Source organism: Triturus cristatus, chromosome 11 (assembly GCF_964204655.1).
Source record: "Triturus cristatus chromosome 11, aTriCri1.1, whole genome shotgun sequence".
In the NCBI taxonomy this organism is placed as follows: domain Eukaryota; kingdom Metazoa; phylum Chordata; class Amphibia; order Caudata; family Salamandridae; genus Triturus; species Triturus cristatus.
Genome location: NC_140594.1, coordinates 222,263,247 through 222,286,816, shown reverse-complemented (window position 1 = coordinate 222,286,816; position 23,570 = coordinate 222,263,247). Strand labels below are relative to the sequence as shown.

Sequence of the window (23,570 nt, the reverse complement as noted above, 5' to 3'; positions counted from 1 at the left end):
GCGATCCCCTAGAAGAGTAACATTCGTTTTTTAGATTTCAAGGCTAGATACCATCTCAGGTAAGGCTTCCACAAACTTAGTAAAGGTCCGGGGGGGTCTAAATACTAGTAATCCCGAGAAGGAGGCAGTGGGTGACAGATGTGTATATAAAAGGAGAGATTTTTGCAATCTTGGATGGGCAAGGGATGAAAAGTAGATCTATGCATCTTTTAGGATGATAGCGATATCCCCACCACTTTTATGTGCTCGGTCTTTCCTACTTATATAATATCCTGGGGAAAGCGTTTGATGTCTGGTGTAAAGCTGTCACGTAGCCATGTTTCTGTTAGAAACAGGACATCCAGCTGTTCATCCTCCATTAGCTCAAACTTATGGAATGACAGGGATCTACAGTTGATAAGTGTGAGGATCCATTTATTGGGCCCAGGTATTGTAGCTCTGACTTCCTCGTGGCTGCAAATCCAGAAACTTCGGGGAGGGCAGCACAAGTCTCTGTTCCCTGGCCATAATGGGAGGCAGGTGAGCAGGGATGGTTTAGGCCTGAGCGAATATAAGGATTGAGCTGAATAGTTTACCTTCTTCGATGGGATTCGGGCAGGGTTCCTGGCTCCTGGTCCTGCATCCCGGCCTCCATTTAAGGCTGTGCAAATGAACACTAGAGCACCAACCTCACTTGTGTCTCTATGGTCACGTGCAAATGCAGAACCTGTGATCGGACTACCAAGTGCGCAGTACTTCTAATGCTTTCCAATTCCTCCTTTATGTGCAACTCCCCTTCATAACTCAAATTTAAGTTATCAGTTCCCGCTTTTAAAAATAGACATTTAAACAGCTTTTTAAAACATTTAAAAAAATGGTAAAATGCAATTCTGTCAGTGCAATTTAACTTACCCGCTCCCTAAACCTTTCCAGTTGAATCTTTCACTGTGAAGGTACGTGACCTGTTAACTACACTGCGTTACATGCCGTCGTATACAATGGGGATTTCTATAGCCTATTTCTGTCATTTATTGATTACAGAATCCCTGATTAGTTCAGATGTCGGCTGAGAACTCTAACGAGAGAAAAGGAAACTAAAATCCCATATTACCCAGACTCCAGGTGAGCGTCTGTGACACTGAGGGATTCCTTTATTGTTCCTTCATTCTTCATACACACATGTCCCTTATGTAAAATTATTTGTACTTACAGGCAGCCAGCCCTACTTTTTTGTCCTGAGGAAGACCCGTTCTAGATGCACACAACCCAGCACGATTATATAGGGTCGAAACGTCGACGTGCTTTGTCCAAATCGTCCACGCACTTCCACAATCAGAATTGGGAAATCATGTCCAACTGTGGTCAATGCTCTTGATTTGTGGACTCTGTCTGTATCATTTTGTGTTTGTTATCTTTGTGATTCGTGTATATGGCAAATGTGATTTTTTGTAGGCACTGAATGTTCTATGTTGTATTTGTATTAAGGTTGGTCAGACCTGTAAATGCACAAGTTTTTTTTTTTTTGAAAAATTACCGGACACTGATTATAAAATTAATTTAATTTCTGAATCCCTTTGTCCATGTGTGTATATTATCCCCCTCCCCATGAATGAATGTTTATTGAATAAGGTTTAGCATTTATTGCAAGTGTAACTAAGCTTACCAATTCCCGACAGAACCAATTTTTGCCTTTATCACAAATGCCCAGGTTCTGAGGGTTACTGGGTTACCCCATTATCTTTAATGGTTCCCTAAACCGTTGCAGCATAGTGCTTGACTGTACGATTGCGTTCATATATTAAGACAAAAGAGGTCTAAGTGCCAGGGGAGATGCTCTTCCTGATAGGATGGCTTGGGAGGAGTTGTGCCCAGCCCTGATTACACCTCACCTGTAGCACATGCAAAGGTACCTGACACCATGCCTGCCCTTGCTTTCATCAACTCAGACAGTTTGGACCCAAACCCAGGGGAAGGGGAAGAACTGTTAAGAAGCAGTTTTGCGGGTTGGAGGTAGGCCAGGAAATTTCCCAAAAGCCCGCTGACGCTCAGTTTAAAAGTGGCACCCTCAGCCCCTCTCATCTTTGACCTGTGGAAGATTCAGAAGAAGGACTGTGCTGCTGTCTGAAGAAAGAAGATTAGACCTGCTTGCCTTGAACCCAGTCTCTCCAGAAGGGATTCCAAGGGTCAGTGGGTTGACCTCCTGTTTGAGCTACAGAGACACAACAAGCCCCCAAAGGCCTCCCTGGCAACTGCCCATCTGACCAGCATCAACTGGACCTGCCTGAGCCCTTCTTCTGGCCTCTTCTGTAGTGAGTCCTAATCTCAAAGAAGCACCCCCAGATCCTGGAGACTTGGCTGATATTAGAGTGCACCCCCTTGAAGAAAAGGTGAATCTGCAGAAGATTTGAGCTCATCGCGACTGCGGAGTGGCATTTTCGTGCCGAGAAACAACCGCCAGTGCAAGGCTCCAGGGAGATCAGCACTATGCAACAACAGTGAAAGACTCATCGTCCAACAACGCAAAGCTCCTGTGGCGACCAGGTCATCAAGCTACAACAATGACCATCGATGATGTCTGACCTGATCCTCACGCTGACAACGACATCCTCGCATCCCCCACTAACATAAACAGCAGCTTCTCATCCGGACTTGAAGGTGACTCTTCAGTGGGATGAACCTGGTCTCCGTACCAGACCTGCGCTGCATCACAGTTGGCATATCATAACGTGTATTTGTAAAGCACACATTCACCCTGAAGGGTATCTTAGCACTGAATAACAGATGGTGATTGTTACCCAACTCAGTGGTACTCCTTTTATCGACTTCAGAAGGAGGAAAGGCTGAGGGGACCCACCAGGATTTGAACCTGTGACCATGTGCTCAAGCACAGGGCCCTACAATGGACGCATTAGTTCAATAAGCCACTAGACCCGGCTTTATCTTGAACTTTTTACTACCCCCAGTGCAGTGTAACCAGTCAGCCGTTGGTGGGGCGTTTTGCTTTTTCTTGCTATTTTCACCTGAAACTTTAAAAATTGAAAAGTTTGTTCTACTGATTGGATCATTGCAACTTTTGTGTCATTTTGTTTATTAATTTCTACTCTATTTTTCTAAATTGGTTTGGAGTTTTTCTTGCGTTGTGTTCACTGTATTACTGTTTGAGTGCTGCACAGTGCCTCCAAGTTAAGTCTGGCTGCTTTTGTGCTGCGCTACCAGAGGGTTAAGCACAGGTTTATGTAGTGACATTTGTGGGTCACTCTGATAAGGATTGTGTTTATTATTTGAGCGGGGCTTGCACCACTCTCAACTAATAACCCAAATTCTTGCACTCCATAATAGAGTGATTACATACTTGTTTTTTTATTCATGGGACTGATACCTGCATTTACCGTTAAATTGAATGAAGTCGCGCTTTGGCTTCACTAGTGTTTGGCCTAGTATAATATTAAACTATCTGTATGCAAGTTCAACGGTACATACACTCCACACATTAAACTTTCTTAACTCCTTCCCTCCCTTGATTTACATTGTTTTGGTTTCTAGTGACTGTTCGAAAATATTTGTACAATTAAGCAGGCGGTGACCCAACTTAGTTTGCCTAGCAAGGTCTTCGGCACCATAACTAATAAGGTATTCTATAGTGTAGTAATATCAAACATTATGTATTGCAGAGTTCTGCATTGCTTTAAGGATGAGTAAAGGCAGCCTTCTTTTCCGACTTACGAGGAAAAATGAATTGATTCCTCTCTGGAAAATGCTTATAGGCATGCACTGCCTTAAGAAACACCGCATATTCCATTTTCTCTCTATCTTGTAGTATTCCACTTTGCACGATTCCTTTTGTACATTGCCATGGCATGCATATCCTGCATTGATCCTTATTACCCTTTAGTTTATACCCTCTTCTTGAATGATCTGTCCCAATTATGTACACAATTGACTTGTACCTGGCCTCTGCTGCTTCTTTAACCACTTCTACCACACGTGCCTTGTGCCAACCAGTATCGGCCATTTGTCCATCCCTTATAATAAATCAACAGATCCAGAAATGTATCAAACCACAGACCTACATGATTCATAATCCATTTAATATGCTCTCCATCAAACGAGGTATAGTTTCTTGCTTCAGTGATCTTCCTGAATAGAATAGTAGTTCTGCTGTGAGTGGGTGGTCGCATGGGTGATATTTAATAACTTTTCAACAATCCTCGACAAGGATCTGTTTCACTGATCTATTGAACTGGATTGTAAAGTCCACTGTCCAAAGCCTCCGCTTTGAACAACTTCTGCGATGATTAGGGATGTATAAGGGCAGTGGAGTGTCTCCCACAAGTTGTCTCCAGAAGCCAAAGAGCCTCTGAGGCAGATGTGTCTGCCTTGGGGTGAAGAACCCTCTTATAACGGGGGCGCTAACGATTTTGAGGTGGTCGGATTCTAGTTAGGGTAATCTTTCCACACGGTTGTGCGCCAAATGAAAGGGTGCATTCTCCTTCGAACGGTGTGAAGGAGCTTGATGTCTGGACATTCTGAGTCCCAGAATCTAAACAAATTACGTGGTGTTTCCACAACTGGAGAGCAGTGTTTTAGTAAATATTAATGTGTGTGCACATTAAGTGCAAAGGAAATGAGGATTACCTTGAGATAATTGGTTGGAATGCCCAGTAACTGTGGAAAAGTCAAGTCAGTGAGAGGTTTTGTGGCACGGGTGGTCAGACTCTGGCTACAAGTCCGTAGCCCGGGCAGGTGAACAGCTTTATTCATGGGGCGCCAGGAGAGACCTCGAGCTGCTCACAGTGGGTGAGGGGAATGCCGTAGTTCATGTGTAAACAGAACTCCACCCTCCACATTTTCCTACATGAAAAGTGGATTTTTGAGTCCCTGAATGTTTTGCAACAGTCAATGAAATACTTTATTGCACATGCAGGGCGTAAGCACAAATTGTGCTGCCCCATCCGCGTGGTTACTTTGAAAGAAGGCTTGTTGAATGTTGGTGTGTCACTGCCAGCCACAGGTATGGAGTTCATGCAATCACCACAGGTAATAAAGAAAAAGAGGAAAACAGCAATGGGCAATGAACCTCACATACAGTCGTTCAATGCCCATAGTGTCTACTTCATACTCTCCACGTAGCGAGTAGGCTGCAGTACTACAGATTATCCATACCGCCTGAGGGAGCAGGAATTCCTGGACTATACAGAGGCTTTTTCTCTAATCTCTTTTACATGCTTGTTTGTATTTTCATGAGAAGAGAACTTGTCTGATCCTTGTGGCCGCTACAGTCATGCCTAACATAATGTTGTGACCAAATTCACCTCACTTATGCCTGTCAGGAATTCACACACGGATTCCTGAGAGGGGTAAGCCTGGTTACAAATGCTAACATCTCCACCACACTTGTGGAGTTTGCCACACCCTTACATCCAGCATTCAGGGAGTGGGATTGAGGGTGTTCCACAGTTGTCTAAGGCTTGTCTTTGAGGTTTGTGAACACCCACAAAGTAGTATATTTTTGGGCATTGACATACTCCTATGATTCCCCTATCCAGCTTGGATAGGATTTTGAATTTCTCCCGTCAGGTGCTTGTGTACATCCCTTGCCATGGCGGGAAGAGGAATGGATCCCCACATTTGGTGGAGGTGTGGGGCAAGCACTGCAGAATTAATTCCCCCCATGTTGAGTTCTCCGCTCTAGAGAACCTCATTCAGCGGGAATGGATTCCAAACTTGGAACTCCCAACTAATCCATATGGAAACCTGCACTAAGCACAGTTTGCATGTTGGATTCCAATCAGGATTTTTGAATTGCAAAAAGTAGTAAAACTACACTTGGAAAATAGATTTAAAAATACAAGGTAGTATTACTCCTATTCTTTGGGGTATCGCCCAAATACATTGAATATGAACTATGTTTTTGGCTTAAAACTACTCCTTGTTGTTAATTCATTTTGATTTATGTCTGCTTGTAAGGCACTATCACTCGTGTGAAGCACAGAGGTGAAGGGGTTGTTAAAACTCATAATTTTCCAGGTAATAAAAATAATGAAAGACGGGAACAGCGTGTTTAAAAATGTGTATTTAATCACATGACTGCCCATTGCACTGTCAAAGGTCTTTTATGTTTGAAGAACTTGAAGGGTGTTTTCAGTGGAAGATGTAGAAAGTAAATTGTGCTCTTCAAGACACTGGATCTTCTGCCCTCGAGACTATTTTTGACATCTCTGAGGCCAGGGGTTCCAAAAGCAGTGCTGGGGGTTGCACGAGGCAAGCCAGGGGTTTACAGCTGCGACCCCTAAATGAGTCCATACTTTTAGTAAGTTACTGTTTTTTTCTTTACTGGAGAGCTCGAATTCCTATGGAAATAAAAGTGAAAAAAAATCACTACCCCGCCCTCTTGTGATATCATACACAAAGCTTGCTAAGCTGAATCCAAATCGTAGGGACCTTTTTCTATTTTCTTTTAAGGGAAATGTTTTGCAGATTCCTCGTACGGCATCAAAATTATTAAGAATATAAAAACACCTTTTAAATGACAGAGACACTATTGCCTGCCGCCTCTAGTACATGCATATCGGGCAACCTGCAGAGCAGCCTCTTGTATATTCTATAGGATATGACATAGAAAAGTGGTTTGGACAGGTTGCAAGAACTGCATGATCGTTGGGGCCCTGTGGCTTGGAATATTTGCCTGTAACCTGAGGCTCTTCTGTTTGCCTCCTGTAAGCAGGCTCCAGGGAGATGAGATGAGTGCAGTGGGCTGTGTTCCCTTGGCAGCCACCAGGTGACATCCCATCGGATGCAGCTTGTGTCTTAAATAGCAGCTAATTACTGTGGCAAGGAGGCCTGTGCGGCTACTGCATTCTGCTCAGCAACTAGAACTCCTGCCCATGTGTACAATGGCATTGTGGCACATAATGAAAGGGACCTTCTTTACACATATCCTGAGAAACTTTCGATGCTGTATGTGTAACACAAAGCAAATTACTGAAAAAAAGCACATTTTCATGGCTTACTCGATGTGGAAACTTAGAACGTCCACTGAAACTTTATATGTTGGCAGGCACACCGCAGCCTGGATTCAAAGGCTAATAAACAGCCTAAATCACAAATCTATATATAAAAATCTCACATAATCCGCATATAATACCAGAGCGAACAATATTTTGTTCCATTTTTTTAGTTGATAAAAACTGATCTCAAACTCTGGCAGTTCTGGCTTCAGGAGGAGAGCTGTTTAGCATGTCTCTCTCGCGATTGCTCTACACACCGGTGATCGCCCAGTGCTGTGCATGTTCACGCTGCGGCATTCCCCTTTCTACTGATTGGCTGTCGTGGGCTACATAAAGAAAGCACGAGCCCACTCACATTTGTCAGTATTCTATTGCACACACTAAATGAAATAAATTCAACCACTTTGTTTTCTTGACCACAATCTGTAGTGTCTGTGCTAACATTACTGAAAGCATCATTCTGGTCATAGCAGCCCTAGAAAAGAATGCACCTTAGTGACATTAATCACGAGAGAGCAAAGATCCACACAGGACTGGCCCTAGGCTTGGTTGAGTTGGGCGACTGCCCAGGGCTCCTAGCACAGAGGAGTGGTCAAAGCTGCAGACACAACAGTCTTGGCCACTAGCTGCCAGAGGGGAAGTGTGTTTGTTTGCCCGGGACCTGCGTGTGGAGAATCGAGACCTCCCTACCCTTAATTCTTCTTGCACTTCCTTTAGCGCCCTACAATACCCCTGTCACATTAGTTATACTCTCTCCAGGAATACTGCATGGTGAGAAAAGGTGGAACATTTTGGTGGGCCTTATCAATGATTTTTTGTTATTCTGTCTGTGTTTTAAGCAGTGCAGGTGAGAGCAGTGTTTGAGGGCGGAGGGTTGGGGCAGCCGTTAAGAAGTGTATTCATCCAATCTATGCAGTGCCCATAACGTTTTTGTTATGTTTTCTTTGCATTTGGTACTTATTCTAGTGCACTTGGTGAAAGAAAACTGCAAGTAGGACAATGTATAGAATTCAAGGACAGGATGACCCAGGGATAAGTGGATACAGGATTGTTGGGATTCTCACATTCTGGCACAACCTACCATGCTTCACCTTCGCCCGCACTGTGGCTGGCAAATGCGACCGTGGTCTCACGGTAGCTTACGTCGGGCAGGATGGCTGATCTAATTATTATTTTGTCTGTTCGCTAAGTTACTGGTAGTTATGTTACTTTAAAGGCTTAACTACAACTGAAAGTAAATTCAATAAAATTGACCACTCAGGGTGAAGTACTCCCAGCTGTTATGATGTTCAGCTTATCCTGCTGCCGTCTGTACTGTACCCGCCGTGTGTCTATCAAGCATTTGTGCACTTTGTACTGTCCCCATGTTAGTGTGCTTCAAGGAGGCCTGCGCGGCATATGTCTGTGTTGTAACTGTCCTCTGAGTGAGAAAGGCTTATGCCTTGGTGCCTTTTGAACTGCATATCTCAACCAATCAAACTTGTTCAGAAGTGTGCAAGAAGAGTCCACCTTCCATGGCCACTCAAATGTTGGTCAATGATAGCATCCCTGCTCAGAGGGGTTTACACTGCCACATTAAAAGGATAAGCAGTCCTACGGAGATGCTGTGGAACGGTTTATAAGAGAATATATCATCTCTGCTGAGATGTTCTAACAATGTATAACTGTTTAACAGCCACACCGGGAGGTTCTTATACATGCGTGCATAGTGTGGCAGCCAATGGTAGTTGGTAATGAGTCCATCATAGTCCACTGCTCTCGTTTTTCCAGCTTTGTTCTAGCTTATTAAGGAATGTTCCAACTTTCTTGCATTGGGTAAAATTGAGTAAGTGCATTAAAAAATGGTAAACAATTCCCACTGCAAAAGCATGATGAGCAGAGCAAAACTGTAAGTACTTTGTACACCTGAGAACCAACCGCTGCCTTATGGAGGCATAAAGAGCTATTCGGCAAACACAAAAGAGAGAGAATTGTATAAACCCATATGATATGAGACATGGCGTATTATTTGGGAAAAAAACACATCTATTTTCTCTGCAGGGACTGGGCCTGAGTATGTTGAGAATTTGAAATGCTACTTTAAGCCTTTGTATTTTTGAAGAACTTCTTAGCCGAAACCCCATTCTTTCAAATGTGACGAATAAATCCTTCAGCCCCATGACATGTTTTATTTATAACATTTTATATAGCGCGAACATGATCCCGAGGGATATCAGAGCGCTTCACAATTACGGGAGGGAGGATGATCAGGGATGTACAGGCGTCAAATACATGTCAAACGAAACAGTTACAAAGGGTGCATCAAAACATTACAATAGCTAAGAATAGCAGATCTGGGAGGGGAAGAAAAGATTAAGTAAGAAAATATAGCAAATCAGTACCAGATGTTTCAAACTATGCAGAAGTGTAGCAAAAAATAAGTTAGAGGTATCCCCCAATTCTCATATTATTTAACCTTGATTTCTTGCACATCCTATATTGGTGTGCAGGTAGCAGGGTTTAAGTGAAAAGGTCCTTGAAGACTGAATTTTCTCCACCTCTCCCTTTCCCTGTGGTTTTTTGCAGTATTCACTGTAGTATTCACCCATTTATGCAGCAATTATGGATATTGGGGTTCCATAAAGGCTGACTATGCTTTATGCTCCCTTCTTTGATATTGTCTGAGCTTTTCTCTGTGATGTTGACAGACCTAAGACCCCCAAAGATTTAGGTGTTAGGGTATTGCTTATTTGGGCAATTCTGCCACCTACTTGTTTTAGCCACTTAGCCTGCAGCTTTTTAGGAGGCCTGACCAGGCCTATACAATTCACTGCCTTTCCTCCATTGAAATGTAAAAAACAAGGCATTTCCAGGGAAAAGCAGTCCCTAGGAGGTGAAGCTAAAAGTTTCTTAATGTTTAAGAGGAAAGCAGGGCAGTGAAGGGAGGGGCATGTTTAAAGTGAAAGCACACTCATTTTTAGGTGTTGCCTGAGACGGCACGCACGCTGTCCCTTGCTTGTTGCCCCGTCCTTCCCGCTCCTGTGCTTCAGGTGGGGAGCTCCATGTCCGCATTGATGGGTTTGAGCAGACAAAATAATTTTACTTGTCATATGAGGACATGCTGCATGCAGTATCTGGCTCAGGTATGACTATCGGTCTATGTCATTGGAGGCCAGATAAGTTCTAAATATAGCCACTCCTCTGTCCTAGAAGGCATCCATACTATTTTATCAAAATTGTAGCCGATTTTCAATTATTTTTTAATTATCACTTTCTTTTTGGAAATATGTGGCTGCAACATTTGAGCATTGGCATGTTTTCTTTCTAGTCTGCTTTTTATTATTGTGACACATGCTAGTAGTAATAAAAAAAAATAACTCTAATCACTGGACCAAAGGCCAAAGCTATTGTTTTTGCTGGTGTGGGGCTAGAACTAAGCTTTTTAAAAATGTATCTGATGCTCATATGTGGGGCCAAGGGGGCTCCACTTTGAGTGCAAAGATGTAGCTTACACTAATGTCATCACTGTGGAAATTTGACATCATTTCCAGTGTTGTCGTCATTAGGCTAATTAGCACCTTCTAAACCTGAAATATCCTGCCTCTTTAATGTCACATAAAGTTAGCAGGTATATCAGCAAAGGGCAGGTGAAGCAGTGCAGCTTCTAAGAATGAAACCACGTGACTACATTGAAAGTGGAGCCTCAGGAGATGTGAAACCCTGCATTACCCGTGTATGGAGCACGTGCAGCTGCTTCTCCATCACTGACGTTGCTCACCCGCAGTGAACACAGGTGTAGGGCTGGAGGTGGCTGAAAGCCAATGGATGCTCAAGGGACTACATTTAATTATGGTCTGTTAGAGTAAAATTTCCATTGTACATGTATTTATCACACTAGCCTTCTCCCTCCACACTGCCCCCACCCTAGCCTGAATTGTTGACGAGACCGAGACCATTAGGAAGGAATTAATTACATGAAATAATGTGAAAGTTTTTTAAAAATAGCTTTTCATTGCGGCATCAAGTAAACAGATAAGGTCTTATTTGCAGCCGCGGCCCGTGCAGGTAAGAGCGGTGAGGCCGGGTTGAGGGGGGATTCGACAGATGATCACGAGGGAAAAGTAAATTTCCCCCGTCGTCGTCATCTGTGGCAGGCGCTGTGACGGTTTCTTCGGCAATGCATCGGAAAATAAGTGCGAATAAGACACGCTTCTATGGTGTTTGGTCAATTTTCCAGCTCCTCGCAACAAACAGTCTCCAGAGGCCCTAAACAGCAGCAGGCACCTCTTTGCAGGTTGGAATTCCCAGCAAGAAAATTCAGGGTAGCTGGGGGTGAAGTCTCTGTGTCCCTGAGACTTCAGAACAGGAGGCAAGCTCTGTTGCTAGCCCTTGGAGATCTTCCTCAAGATGACAAACCAAACAGAAAAGTCCTTTTCTCCTTTCCTTGGCAGCAAGCATCCACTGAAGGCCAACCCCAGACAGCAAACCGCACAGGGTCAGTATTCCTCCTCTGCATATCCGGCGCTTCTCCTTGGCAAAGGTTCCTCTTGATTTCCCAGAAGTGATATAAAAATCTGGGGTCTGGGCCCCTCTTTTTATACACCAACATCCTTTGTTCTCTGAAGGCAGAGAGTGTCTGTATCCAGCCAAAACCAGTTATGTGGGGCCTTTTGCAAGTGCACCCCAACCTCCTTTGTCAGTGTGAGCCCTGGCTTCAGACACACCACAGGGGGGCGGAGCCGTCATTGTGGAAGGCAGGCACAGCCCTATTCAGGTGAAGGTGCTACTCCTCCCACCACTCCAAATGCAGACCAGGCCTATTCAGCACAGCCCGGACTCATCAGACTTCTGGAGCCACTGCCCTTCTCCAGCCCCTGTCATCCAAAAGCCAGACATGCAATACACAAACCTAGCAGAGGCACACTGGATGGTTAGGCAAGGAAATATCTACTTTCTAAAAGTGGTATTTTCAAACACAGAATGTAAAAATCACCCTCACTAAAAGATGCATCTTATCATTCTGAGTTCATGCATACTAAACTTTATTTTTCCATCTTGTTCCTAGTGTCAGTTATGTTTATAAGATGTTATAAACAAACTCCCCATTCTGTCCTATGGGAATAGATAGCCTCGCAATAGTGAAAAAGGAAATTGGCAGTAATTCACTATCAGGACATGCCACACACACCAGGGCATGTCCTACTTTTCACATACAATGCACCCTGCCAACAAGGGTACCTTGGGCCTATCTTAGGGGTGACTAATGTGTAGAAAAGGGAAGGTTTAGGGACTGGCAAGTGTGTGCACTTGCCAAGTCGACATGGCAGTCCCAGACTGCACACAGGCTCTGCAATGGCAGGCCAGAATTACATTTTACAGGCTGTTTCTGTGGGTGGCACAACCAGTGCTGCTAGCCCACTAGCAGCATTTGATTTACAGGCCCGGGTCACACAAAGTGCACTGTACTAGGGACTGACTAGTAAATCAAATCAGCCAATCTTGGAAGCACCAATCAATAACAGTAATTTACAGGGAGAGCATATGCACTTTTAGCACTGATCAGCAGTGGTAAAGTGCCCAGAGTCATGAAACCACCAACAACAGGTCAGAAGAAATACAGGAGGAAGGCAAAAAGTTCTGGGATGACCCTTCAAAAAGGGCCAAGTCCAACACTAACTTACTGTGAGTGAGGTCATTCTGCTCTTTCACAAGGAGCACAGTTGCACTGCGAGGGAATACTGTGGCAATATGTGCGCCTTTTGAGGCCAAAGAATATTTTGGGTTTTACAAATGTTTTTATTTTATATTGGCAAGGGCCCGGTTGCTACCCCAGCAATATTTTTTTTAAAAAAAAGACCAACTAAAGCAAGCATTGACAAAACCAAATGACTGCCAAACAATGCCGGGCCTATTGACTTTGTATTTGATTGTTTCATAATGGTGTTTTGCCACTGTTTTTTTTTTGGGATCACAAACCTTGCTACAAAGCAACCAAAAACTATACCGTAGGATGAATAGGCTATGTTGACCAAGACTGCGCACCAGGATATATAAATGGGCCTGAGAGTAATGGTAAGATGGAGATGAGAACCATTAGTTTAGGATTCTGATGTAGATGTAGGAGGAGGAGTGTGGAAAAACAGGCAAGAGTGGCAATTGGAGAAATTCGGAGAGCATGAGACACATGCAAATGAGGTGTCTCTTGGGTGTCTCAGATCCATTTTGAAGCAAAGAATGGATGATGCCAGGCATACGTCAACTCCAATGGCATTCCTTTACATCAACAGGCTTGCTTTGCTGTTTTGTTTTTACTTTTTTTTTCGCTTCTAGTGGTATTTTCCTCTGCTATTCTGTTGTAGTTAGGTAGCAAATATGTTGTTTCTCATTTATGCTGCCAGACTATTGCATTTTGTTTGACTCTTTAAAAATTACATTGAAAACAGTTGCAATTTTTCTAACAGTAGAGTCACATTATGCAACAAACATGACACGTGGTCCTAAACTGTGGATATAGTTTGTGTTGCAAGGACTGACAGTAATAACTTATTTTTTTTATTTATTTGGAGATTTGTACCACTCTCTTCCATTACTAAGCGCTGTGAACACCAGATTTTACTGGTACCTAATTTAATGTTACTTCATTTACCAAACTTGGAAGGATTTAAGTGTCAGCCGCCTTTGCAGGGATGAGAACATGAGACGTGAAGATCCCTCGTGCAAGTTCTAGCCATCGGGGTTTGTGTCTGAGACGCAGCAAGGTAAAGAGAGGTGCAGCTATGCATGGGCTCTACGCGAAGGGAGGCCTACACTAGAGGAACACATCTAAGACCCTTGGAACCCACTGTTTCTGATGTGGTCTACTGTATTCATTTCAGCTACTGGAACAGTACTTACCTTGTGGTTTGCACTGTGAAAGTGCTTGGTAAGAAGACAAAACAACACAAAAGATGGCAGAGAGTTTGATGCAGACTTGGTATCACTAAGTTTGCCTTTGAAACACAAAACAGATTTGATGTTAGCAAATAACACACACAATATGTACTGTAGATGACGTGCAGCCATGCACACCAAAGCAAGTTAATTTTACAAAAGTGCATTAAAAGTGTTCCTAATCCTCCTGTAAGAAAAGTGAAATGCAAGCCTAGGAGCCATTGTTTGGCTTTGAGCACCATGTTGGTGCAAACATATCATTATTGAACACTCTTGGTCTCTCACAAAGTGATGCTTGGAGCTGTGCTCTTCAAGGGGTTTTAGTAATATGCTGGACGGGTGACTGGACAGCTCATGATTACAAAGCCTTATTGAAAGTCTTGTCAACAGAAATACAATGCGGTTCCATGATCTACCAGTCATTAGGAAGACGGAAAATTACCTGTGAGTTAACATTCGCCCCCGACATCTCCAGTGATCTGAAGGGCACAAGTTTGAATCTCATAAATGCAGATTGTGAGTTCCATCCCTCAGAGGTCAGTAAATTGAGGAACATCTAAGTGGATAATAGTAACTCATGTTATGTACATCACTTACAAATATCAGAAGTTATATATGGAGCATCATAAAAAGATCAAGTTAGTATTGCTGTTATTGTGAAGGGGACACACCATCCAAAGTGAGGTCAGATTCTCATGTCCTTTCTTAAAGGGATACTGTAGAAGCTTCAATACCTAAAGCTAGGAAAGTTTCAGACTGTTACCTGTTGTTCTCGATCTTTAGGATCCCTGCATAGTGCTGGAACCGACATCTTAAAGCTGATTGAGACTGGCCGATCATGGATGCAGCATGCATGATGATTTTTTTTTAGTTGAACTCAAGCAGCCCTTACAGCTATGTGGATGTCATCAAGTGGTCCCAGACTAGAACTTATTGGTAGTTCATCCAAAAGATTGTGGTCTACTGTCTGCTTATTATTGCAGACTATACTAGACCTTTACCCTAGAGGGATACCTTAAATCACGTTCACTGGATTTTAGCAAGACGTCAGTAGAAAGAAAGCATTGCCTACTGTAGACTTGTAGTTTCATTAGCTATAATAGCAGAAACTACTGATGTAAACAAATAATTAAGCATAAATGTTTAAATAGTGACATTTGTCTAGCAGGTAGCCAGATACCGTCTTATATACAAATATGTTTGGAAGACTCAATACTTTGTGTCCTGCTACCATTTCCCATCATCCTGTGAGCCCTCTCTCACCACTTGATGGCCGTGCTTTCTACTCTAATCAAAAGCGGAGAATTAGCTCACTACTCCACTATCAGCATAAAACTGAAATCTTTTGTCAGTCATCACTGTGTCGGACCAGCGAATGACATGAGAGATAGCAGTGAAGATCACCATCCACCTTCTCTCATCTTCTTCGGGTCCTCCGAGACATGGAAAGGGTGGGGGAAATGCTCCTGGGATCCCCTGCTGTCAAGACCTCTTTGGAATACAACCAGTGAACTTTTGATTAAGGCACCGCTTACCCTCTGTTCAACCACTGATGAACCAAATCTGTCTGGATCACCATCAGGGATGACCTGAAGACCACCATCAAATCAAAACAAACAAAGTTGCTGCACTACTAAAATGCCTCTCTCCTGCTTTTGATAACGTCCATCAACCCAACTCACTTCAGTGACCAAGAAACATTGGTATTATAGGTACCATCTTAGACTGGATTTTCTTCTATGCCTCTGAAAGATTCAACATGGTTTTCTTCCATCTTTATTCATCAGCTTATTTCATCCCTTATGCTTATGTCTGTCAGGCTTCTAACACTTTTCCTCTTGTCATGAATGCGAACGTCCGATCTTCACTTGGCCTCATCAAACCATTCAAGCCAGTATGCCACAAGTGCACTGATGACATCCAGGCCAATCCAATGCTAAAAAGTCATTTGGATTTTGACATCAATTTTGTAGGTCCGTGCCTTCAAAGATTTGCCTGTGGATAATACACATCTACCTCAAACTAGTCTCTTCAAAAACAGATGTTCTCACCAATGACAACTGGGCAACTTTTCACTATACTAACCATGTAGAGTTGGATCTTGGATACCTACCAGCCACCTCACCTGAAATGAGGAATCTGGAAGTGATGATGGGCTTCAAACTCTTGCTTGTGCCATAAGTAATTCAAGTGACCACTAAACCATGCAAGTCTTGCGTTCATCTTATCACATGTAGGGTTTCTTGGGAGAACACAAGTTTGAATCATAGAAAGGTCAATTAAGCTGTTCATTCTTCACTGCTCGTAAATGCAGGTGCCATTAATTGGGCAATAGTAACACCTTTTATTTACAATACTTACAATCAGCAAAACTGTGGTGTTGAGTGGTATACTAAGCACAATATTAATAGTAATGCTATAATCATCATTGTTACCAGGAATCCATTGTATTGATACTTTCAGGGGGTGCTGTGGTTTTTTTCGCTACACCATGAAATCTCATACCTTCAGAGGGTTGTGCTCTAATGTAACCTGAAACACTGTGATGTATCCCTGGAACACTGTTCTATCTACTCTGAGGATGTTTGAGAACATTGACTGCCGTGGAGTCTGAGGGTGGTAGTTGGTGACTGGGAAAGGGCAAGGGGCCCACTTTCTGACATACGTTTCATGAAATAGGTCTGTGTTTGATTTTACACCAGTCTGAATTCGGTAGCAATGGAAAATACCAGTCGCACATCTATTTCCCTGTTGTTTGAACAATTTTTGGTGCCCATCGGGATAGAAAGAACATCCCACTACCACGGATGTGACCGACCACAAGGCCCGGGAGGGGGTCACTTGTAGTCACTAAACGTTTTCTAACTGGGCACTATCCCGGCACTCAAACGTTATTAATCAGAATATCAATAGTTATAGTGAGAGATATAGCATGATTACAAAGTGTCGTAACAAGAAGTCTTGATTGTCCCCCAGAGCTCAGAAAAAACAATAATGTCCCAACAGAGAGTCTTCGTAATGAATCATGTGATTTAATATGTGTCTGATATCACATATTATGCAGTTCCAGAAAGACCGACCTATTCTCCTGGTTACATTAATATGAATACACAGTTCATTGGATACACAAAGTTTTTGTGTTACACTGTAAAATTCCACCAACTGTTGTAGGTGACACAATATTATAGTACAGTACACACAGTTAGTTCCTTTGCAATGCACCAATTTCCCAAACAGTAAAGAGAATCAGGTGTCAGAAATTCATCAAAGCGGTGATCCAAGACAGCCGACACGTGTTTCGTTACGTGATGTAACTTTTTCAATGCTGTGAAAGTAATGATTTCAAGAAAACTTTATATTGGCCAACAAGTACAAGTCAAAACACAGAGTAGTACTGTGACTCAACAATGTTCATTAATCGTGGTGTACTGATATATGTAAGGTGGACAGAAAGTATCCCAACAAAGAGATTTGGTCCAAGAGCATTTGTGTATCGTGCGTGTGCTAATCCATTTGTGATCCTGGTACAAGAACCCAATAATAGGAAACCAGAGAGCAGGAAGATAGCCCAAAATAGTGTTGCATGCCGATAGTAAAAAGAATGAGTAATGGTTGTGGTAGTATAACAGAAAAGCGTCCAAAAGAGTAGAGACGTGCATAGATACATAGTCAGAGTATTCAGTCTCTGTAGGTATTACCTTTACAAATGATAGAGTTGTGGACGGTTTAGGATAATTTGGTAGTCCCAAGGTATGTTCCTCTGACAAGTAGTGATCCGCGCCGATAACGAGGTATATTAGCTAGGTGCCGCCATTCCGTGATCTAAAATAAACACGCAAGAGTAAGTAACTAGAAGAAAGAAAGTGTATCTATGTTAGAAAAGTCTCAGCAGACTGTTCCACCAGAGAAAGAGACTGTTCGCGGGGCAAGATTTCCTAATGTCGGTATATAGCCACCAGTCTAGGAAAAATCCGACGCCAATGCAAATGTATGCGCATGAGGTCAGAGCAAGGTGTCTCGACAAACAGAAGTGGTCACCCATTACCCTTCTGCTCAGAAAAATTTGTAATGACCAATACGTGTATTCTCTGGCCCAGATGTATAGGAGGCTGGTGGACTGGATTGGAAACCCTAAGCTTATCTATTTGCTGGGTTCTGTAGTTTCCCCCGCGAACAGTCTCTTTCTCTGGTGGAACAGTCTGCTGGGACTTTTCTAACATAGATACACTTTCTTTCTTCTAGTTACTTACTCTTGCGTGTTTATTTTAGAACACGGAATGGCGGCACCTAGCTAATATACCTCGTTATCGGCGCGGATCACTACTTGTCAGAGGAACATACCTTGGGACTACCAAATTATCCTAAACCGTCCACAACTCTATCATTTGTAAAGGTAATACCTACAGAGACTGAATACTCTGACTATGTATCTATGCACGTCTCTACTCTTTTGGACGCTTTTCTGTTATACTACCACAACCATTACTCATTCTTTTTACTATCGGCATGCAACACTATTTTGGGCTATCTTCCTGCTCTCTGGTTTCCTATTATTGGGTTCTTGTACCAGGATCACAAATGGATTAGCAAACGCACGATATACGAATGCTCTTGGACTGAATCTCTTTGTTGGGATACTTTCTGTCCACCTTACATATATCAGTACACCACGATTAATGAACATTGTTGAGTCACAGTACTACTCTGTGTTTTGACTTGTACTTGTTGGCCAATATAAAGTTTTCTTGAAATCATTACTTTCACAGCCTTGAAAAAGTTACATCACGTAACGAAACACTTGTCGGCTGTCTTGGATCACCGCTTTGATGAATTTCTGACACCTGATTCTCTTTACTGTTTGGGAAATTGGTGCATTGCAAAGGAACTAACTGTGTGTACGGTACTATAATATTGTGTCACCTACAACAGTTGGTGGAATTTTACAGCGTATCACAAAAACTTTGTGTATCCAATGAACTGTGTATTCATATTAATGTAACCAGGAGAATAGGTCCGTCTTTCTGGAACTGCATAATTTGTGATATCAGACACATATTAAATCACATGATTCATTACGAAGACTCTCTGTTGGGACATTATTGTTTTTTCTGAGCTCTGGGGGACAATCAAGACTTCTTGTTACGACACTTTGTAATTACGCTATATCTCTCACTATAACTATTGATATTGTGATTAATAACGTTTGAGTGCCGGGATAGTGCCCAGTTAGAAAATGTGTTTGATTTTACTCAGTCTATTCGTTGTGAGACATAACAAATTAACAGAACCCTAGTGCTGACCAGTCAGTGCCACTGGCAAATAATGTACAGCTTTCCTGGCGATATGGAAAGTATTGCCATAAAATCTGCCATAATCCTGGCCAATTTCTTAAAAGCTTCAACTCAATAGTTGGTGGTTACTGTCATTTGTTTCTAATACTGTCAAAGTGCTTTCACTGGTAGCCACTTATGAAGACATGCCCTTACTATCTTCTTGTGCCTTTAATTACTCACTTGTGTTGTCTGTTTTCTTTTCAGGTGAATTGCCTCTCTCTTTGGCTGCCTGCACCAACCAACCGGACATTGTACACTACCTCACAGAAAATGCCCACAAAAAGGCTGACCTGCGCCGTCAGGACTCCCGGGGCAACACTGTCCTTCATTCGCTTGTCGCCATCGCTGACAACACCAAGGAAAACACTAAATTTCTCACAAAAATGTATGATCTGCTGGTGATCAAATGTGTCAAACTTTTCCCGGAATGCAGTCTGGAATCTTTCCTAAACAATGATGGACTCTCTCCTCTGATGATGGCAGCCAAACTGGGCAAAATCGGGGTAAAAATGGTTTATGTTTAATTTGTAATTTGACTTCTGTCACTGTCCTTTTCCCATCTGTTCAGCCTCTACAAGGACTTCTTAAAAATGTTGCTTCTTTTCAACCATGTCATGCTGATGGACTATTTTAACTTACTGTCAAACATATAAAGCATAAGGCCTTCCCGCCATGTTTATGCACCCTGGCTTGATTATGAAACCTAGATTCCTCTTGAAATATTTTTGAAGCATGTACCCTCCTGTGCTGCTGCTGAAGGCTCTGTCCCTCCTTTCAATGGATCCTCTGCCTGTCACCCTGGAGGCGAAGCCTCTATCCTTCCACCTGTTCTGATAGAATCCATGACCTTTTGTCCCTCTCGCCCCTCTCGTGAAACCTTTATTCTTTCACAATCCATGCCACTCCTGCTGCCTTTGCTCTCTCTGCTGATAAATCTTCGGTCTTTTCTAACATACCGATTGAGGCTTTATCAGGTTTGCTGTCCTGATGAGGCCTCAAACCTCGTGTTCTGCTAACAAAGCTCTGTCTCTTCTGCAGGACAAAAATACCTCCCTCCCGGCTGTTGTTCTGCTGATTTTCTCTTCATCCCTCCAACTGTGTTGTGAAGGTTGTATCTCCCCTGATCTCCTGAATCATCCTCAATTATACCTGTCAAACTGATGAAACTCTTACCCAACTGATACAAACTGTTCCTCCCCTTCCCTGCTGATGACCCCCTGACCTCCTGCTCTGTGTGGATGGTATCCCCACCCAACTGCTATACTGATGAATCCTTCTACATCACTGTGACACTTAAGCGATCTGTATCCATTTTGCCCTGCTGATGAATCCTTTATTCCCCATGACCTGCTAATGAAATGTCTATCCTTCCAGCTTTTAAGGGATGTATCCTTCCTTCCTTTCTAATGGAACCTCTGTCCCTCTTGCCCTATTAATTATACTTGTAGTCATTGTACCCACTGCCTCTAAACCCTGTGCTTCCTGCCATGCAGATAAAACCACTATTCCTTTTAAACCGGGGAAGCCTCTAATTCTTCTGCCTCTCTGATGAAGGGATATTCCACCCAGTAGCCAGGAATTGAAAACTGATTGGATAGCGACAAAATACAGTGGGGCTGTCAAGATTGGGAACACCTCGCTGGATAGGATTTAAAAGTAAGCTTACAGGAGGATTTGGGAGTTATTCTTAAGGATGTTTAGGGGTACATCGTGAGAAATTGGGAATTTAGAGCACATTTATAGCATCCTGAGCCATTAATAAAGGCATGTAGCAGCAACATACAGGGGAATTTGAGTTCTTTCCCAAGAGATTCTTGGGAATATATTGGCAAGTGGATTGTTTTAAAGCACACGGTGTCTGTAATGTACGCAAAAACTGGATAAGCTTTAAAATCAATTTTACAGGGGATTCTCTCCAATGTATTTGTTGAAATCTTCGTGGCCCACAGTAAATTTAATTCACATGAGAACAATTTTGCATATGCTTCAAAAGTGATACTGTAGGAGAGTTTTTGTCTTCCCAAATATTTTTTAGGCAGGATATGTGGTATATGTGCACACTGCGACTATATAATTGATCACTAAGGAACCTACAGCACACCTTGGCTGCAGCAGCAATGTCCTTCATAGACAGCGCTGCAAGTGCTACTTAGCCCATATCTGCAGTATCCCTTTCACTCTCTACAAACTGGGATTCACTCAAAACCCATGATGCACCTTCGTTGTAATATGCACCAGCCCCCTGCTGCTGGGAACCACTCACCACTGGGGCTGCTCTGCCAAATATTCATAGTCCAGATCTGCAAGACCCTATTCCTCTCACAGAAGTGGTACCAATGAAAACCCTTTTTAATGCTTAACAATCCTGTATCACCATCCTTCTCTCCCAAAATTCACAGACTGGTTTGCCATCTCTTTGGAGCTGTTGCACCCCTTGCTATACCAAAGCTCCTTACTAAATCCCATAGATCTTTACTGCCAAAGTTTCCCAGTCCTGATCTGCTATGCTCTCTTTTGCTGGAGATATTTATACACAGACAGCTTTGCAGAAACACCTCAGCCCTGAACTGCAGCTACCATTGCTATCATAGGACAAGGATCCAAAAGCACCTGTGCCAAGGATGCTCAGCTGAGTCTTGGTCTCTTTGGCAACTAATGGGACATAACATGCCGCATCCTGCATTCCCTCCATCCATATGTATGAGGTGGGGGTGGATCCGTTGGCCCGCAGGTTTGGGCAAGCAAGCCATCCTGCCTAACCCTGTCCTCCACTGCTTGTTTGGTGTATTGCTTTTGTCTAGCATGAGTTGAAGAGTGTTTGACAACTTAGGGTTTGATTACGAGTCTGGCGGTCCATGGACCGCCAGATTCCCAGGGGCACTGCGGTAGCGGTCTTCTGACCGCCCTATTACAATTTGGTCAGTCGGACTGCCATTGCCCCACCGCAGCCGCCGGGGAACCACGTTTCCTGGCGGTGGTGTTGGGCCAGCAATATGCTTGGCGGGTATGCAAAGCATATTACAAGTTTCCTCTCCACCACGGTTTCCATGGCGGTTCCTCTGCCATGAAAATCGTGGTGAGAGAAAACAAAGGGGGCCCTACAGGGCCCCCTTGTATCTCAGGGCCCTTGGGTGCTTGCAGGTGGCACAGCATGTGCCCCCCCTGTATACATGCTCCCCAGTTCCTGCACGACATGGACTTTACAGAATATAAAAGTTCACTGGTTCTTTGTATTTGCAGAGAAAAGCACATGTGTGTTTTGTCTCTCATGTATATAAGTAGTATTTGTGTTTCACACTGGAGCACTGCGTTGCCTGCACTTATGTTAATTATATTATCTGCATATATATATTTTTTTAAATAATACAAAAAAATTACCACAGAAACCATTATCAGCATTTTTCGATCAATTAACTGTACTTACTTACTTATGAAAGACTACCAAAGTGTGTAAGGTACCACTTGGTGTTTGAGTAACACATTAAATGGTGGCTTCCCCAAACGAATGGAGGAGGGTGGCTTATTCCTGGAAAGAGTCCCACGGTGGACGCTGGTTGCATATACGTGTGAAATGAAGCCACTTGTCAGTTATGTGAGCGAGTTTGTGCAGTGACCTTTTAAATTTTGGGCACAGTTGCTTAGTGTGTGTTATCAGTGAGAGGATTTGTGGCTAGGGGTCACTTCTATCTGTATACGTGGCACTGTAAGTGTTCAAATCACGAGAGGCGGTGGGGGCAGGGTTCTAGCTGTCGTGAATTGCTCACGTTGACCTGTGCTCCTTCTTTAAGGTAGTAATGCATATGTAATAGCCTACAGTGGAATTAATATTGGAGTGACTCCTTTGAATAAGCTGCAGTTCTTTTTCTTAATACCTTACATACAAAGTGAAGGGCCTTCACTCTGTCAAATGACTTCTTGGCTCAAACCCATATAGTTTGGGTGGTGGCATCGGATGTATTGACGAAATGAAACTGTGTGCACCTAAATACTGCTTTCATTTGTACGATAAGGGAATCTTAAGACGTTTTACATTATTCACTCCAATCTCTTGAATGTCTCATCCTTTCTTAAGTGCTGCTATTCATTTTAAGAACTATCTTACTTGTCAGCTTACTTACAGCAAATTGCCCACAGCAGCGCTTTACTATTCAGCTCTGAGCATATGAGCAGTAGTGTGGTGAGATGCAGTAAACAGTTCACTCTGTAGAGTTACCTGGAGATCTACATCTCTTCAGCTCCTCAAACTGGGTCACTGCTCAGACAACACAAGCTTCTGGTGGTCTTATGGAATCTATGCCATACATTTACATTGTTTGAGCAATCCTCAGATAAAAGTGGTGAG

General features: G+C 43.0%; 1 protein-coding gene across 4 annotated transcripts in view; it reads left to right on the top strand.

The window, feature by feature from the left end:
• The window catches only part of TRPV4 (transient receptor potential cation channel subfamily V member 4), a 601,330-nt gene that overhangs the window by 401,516 nt on the left and 176,244 nt on the right, over window positions 1-23,570 (top strand). For all 4 annotated transcript variants that reach the window (XM_085636146.1, XM_085636144.1, XM_085636145.1 and 1 more), the window contains exon 6: window positions 19,433-19,731. In XM_085636146.1, the coding sequence (XP_085492272.1) occupies window positions 19,433-19,731 (299 nt within the window). The remainder of the gene's footprint in view (window positions 1-19,432; window positions 19,732-23,570) is intronic.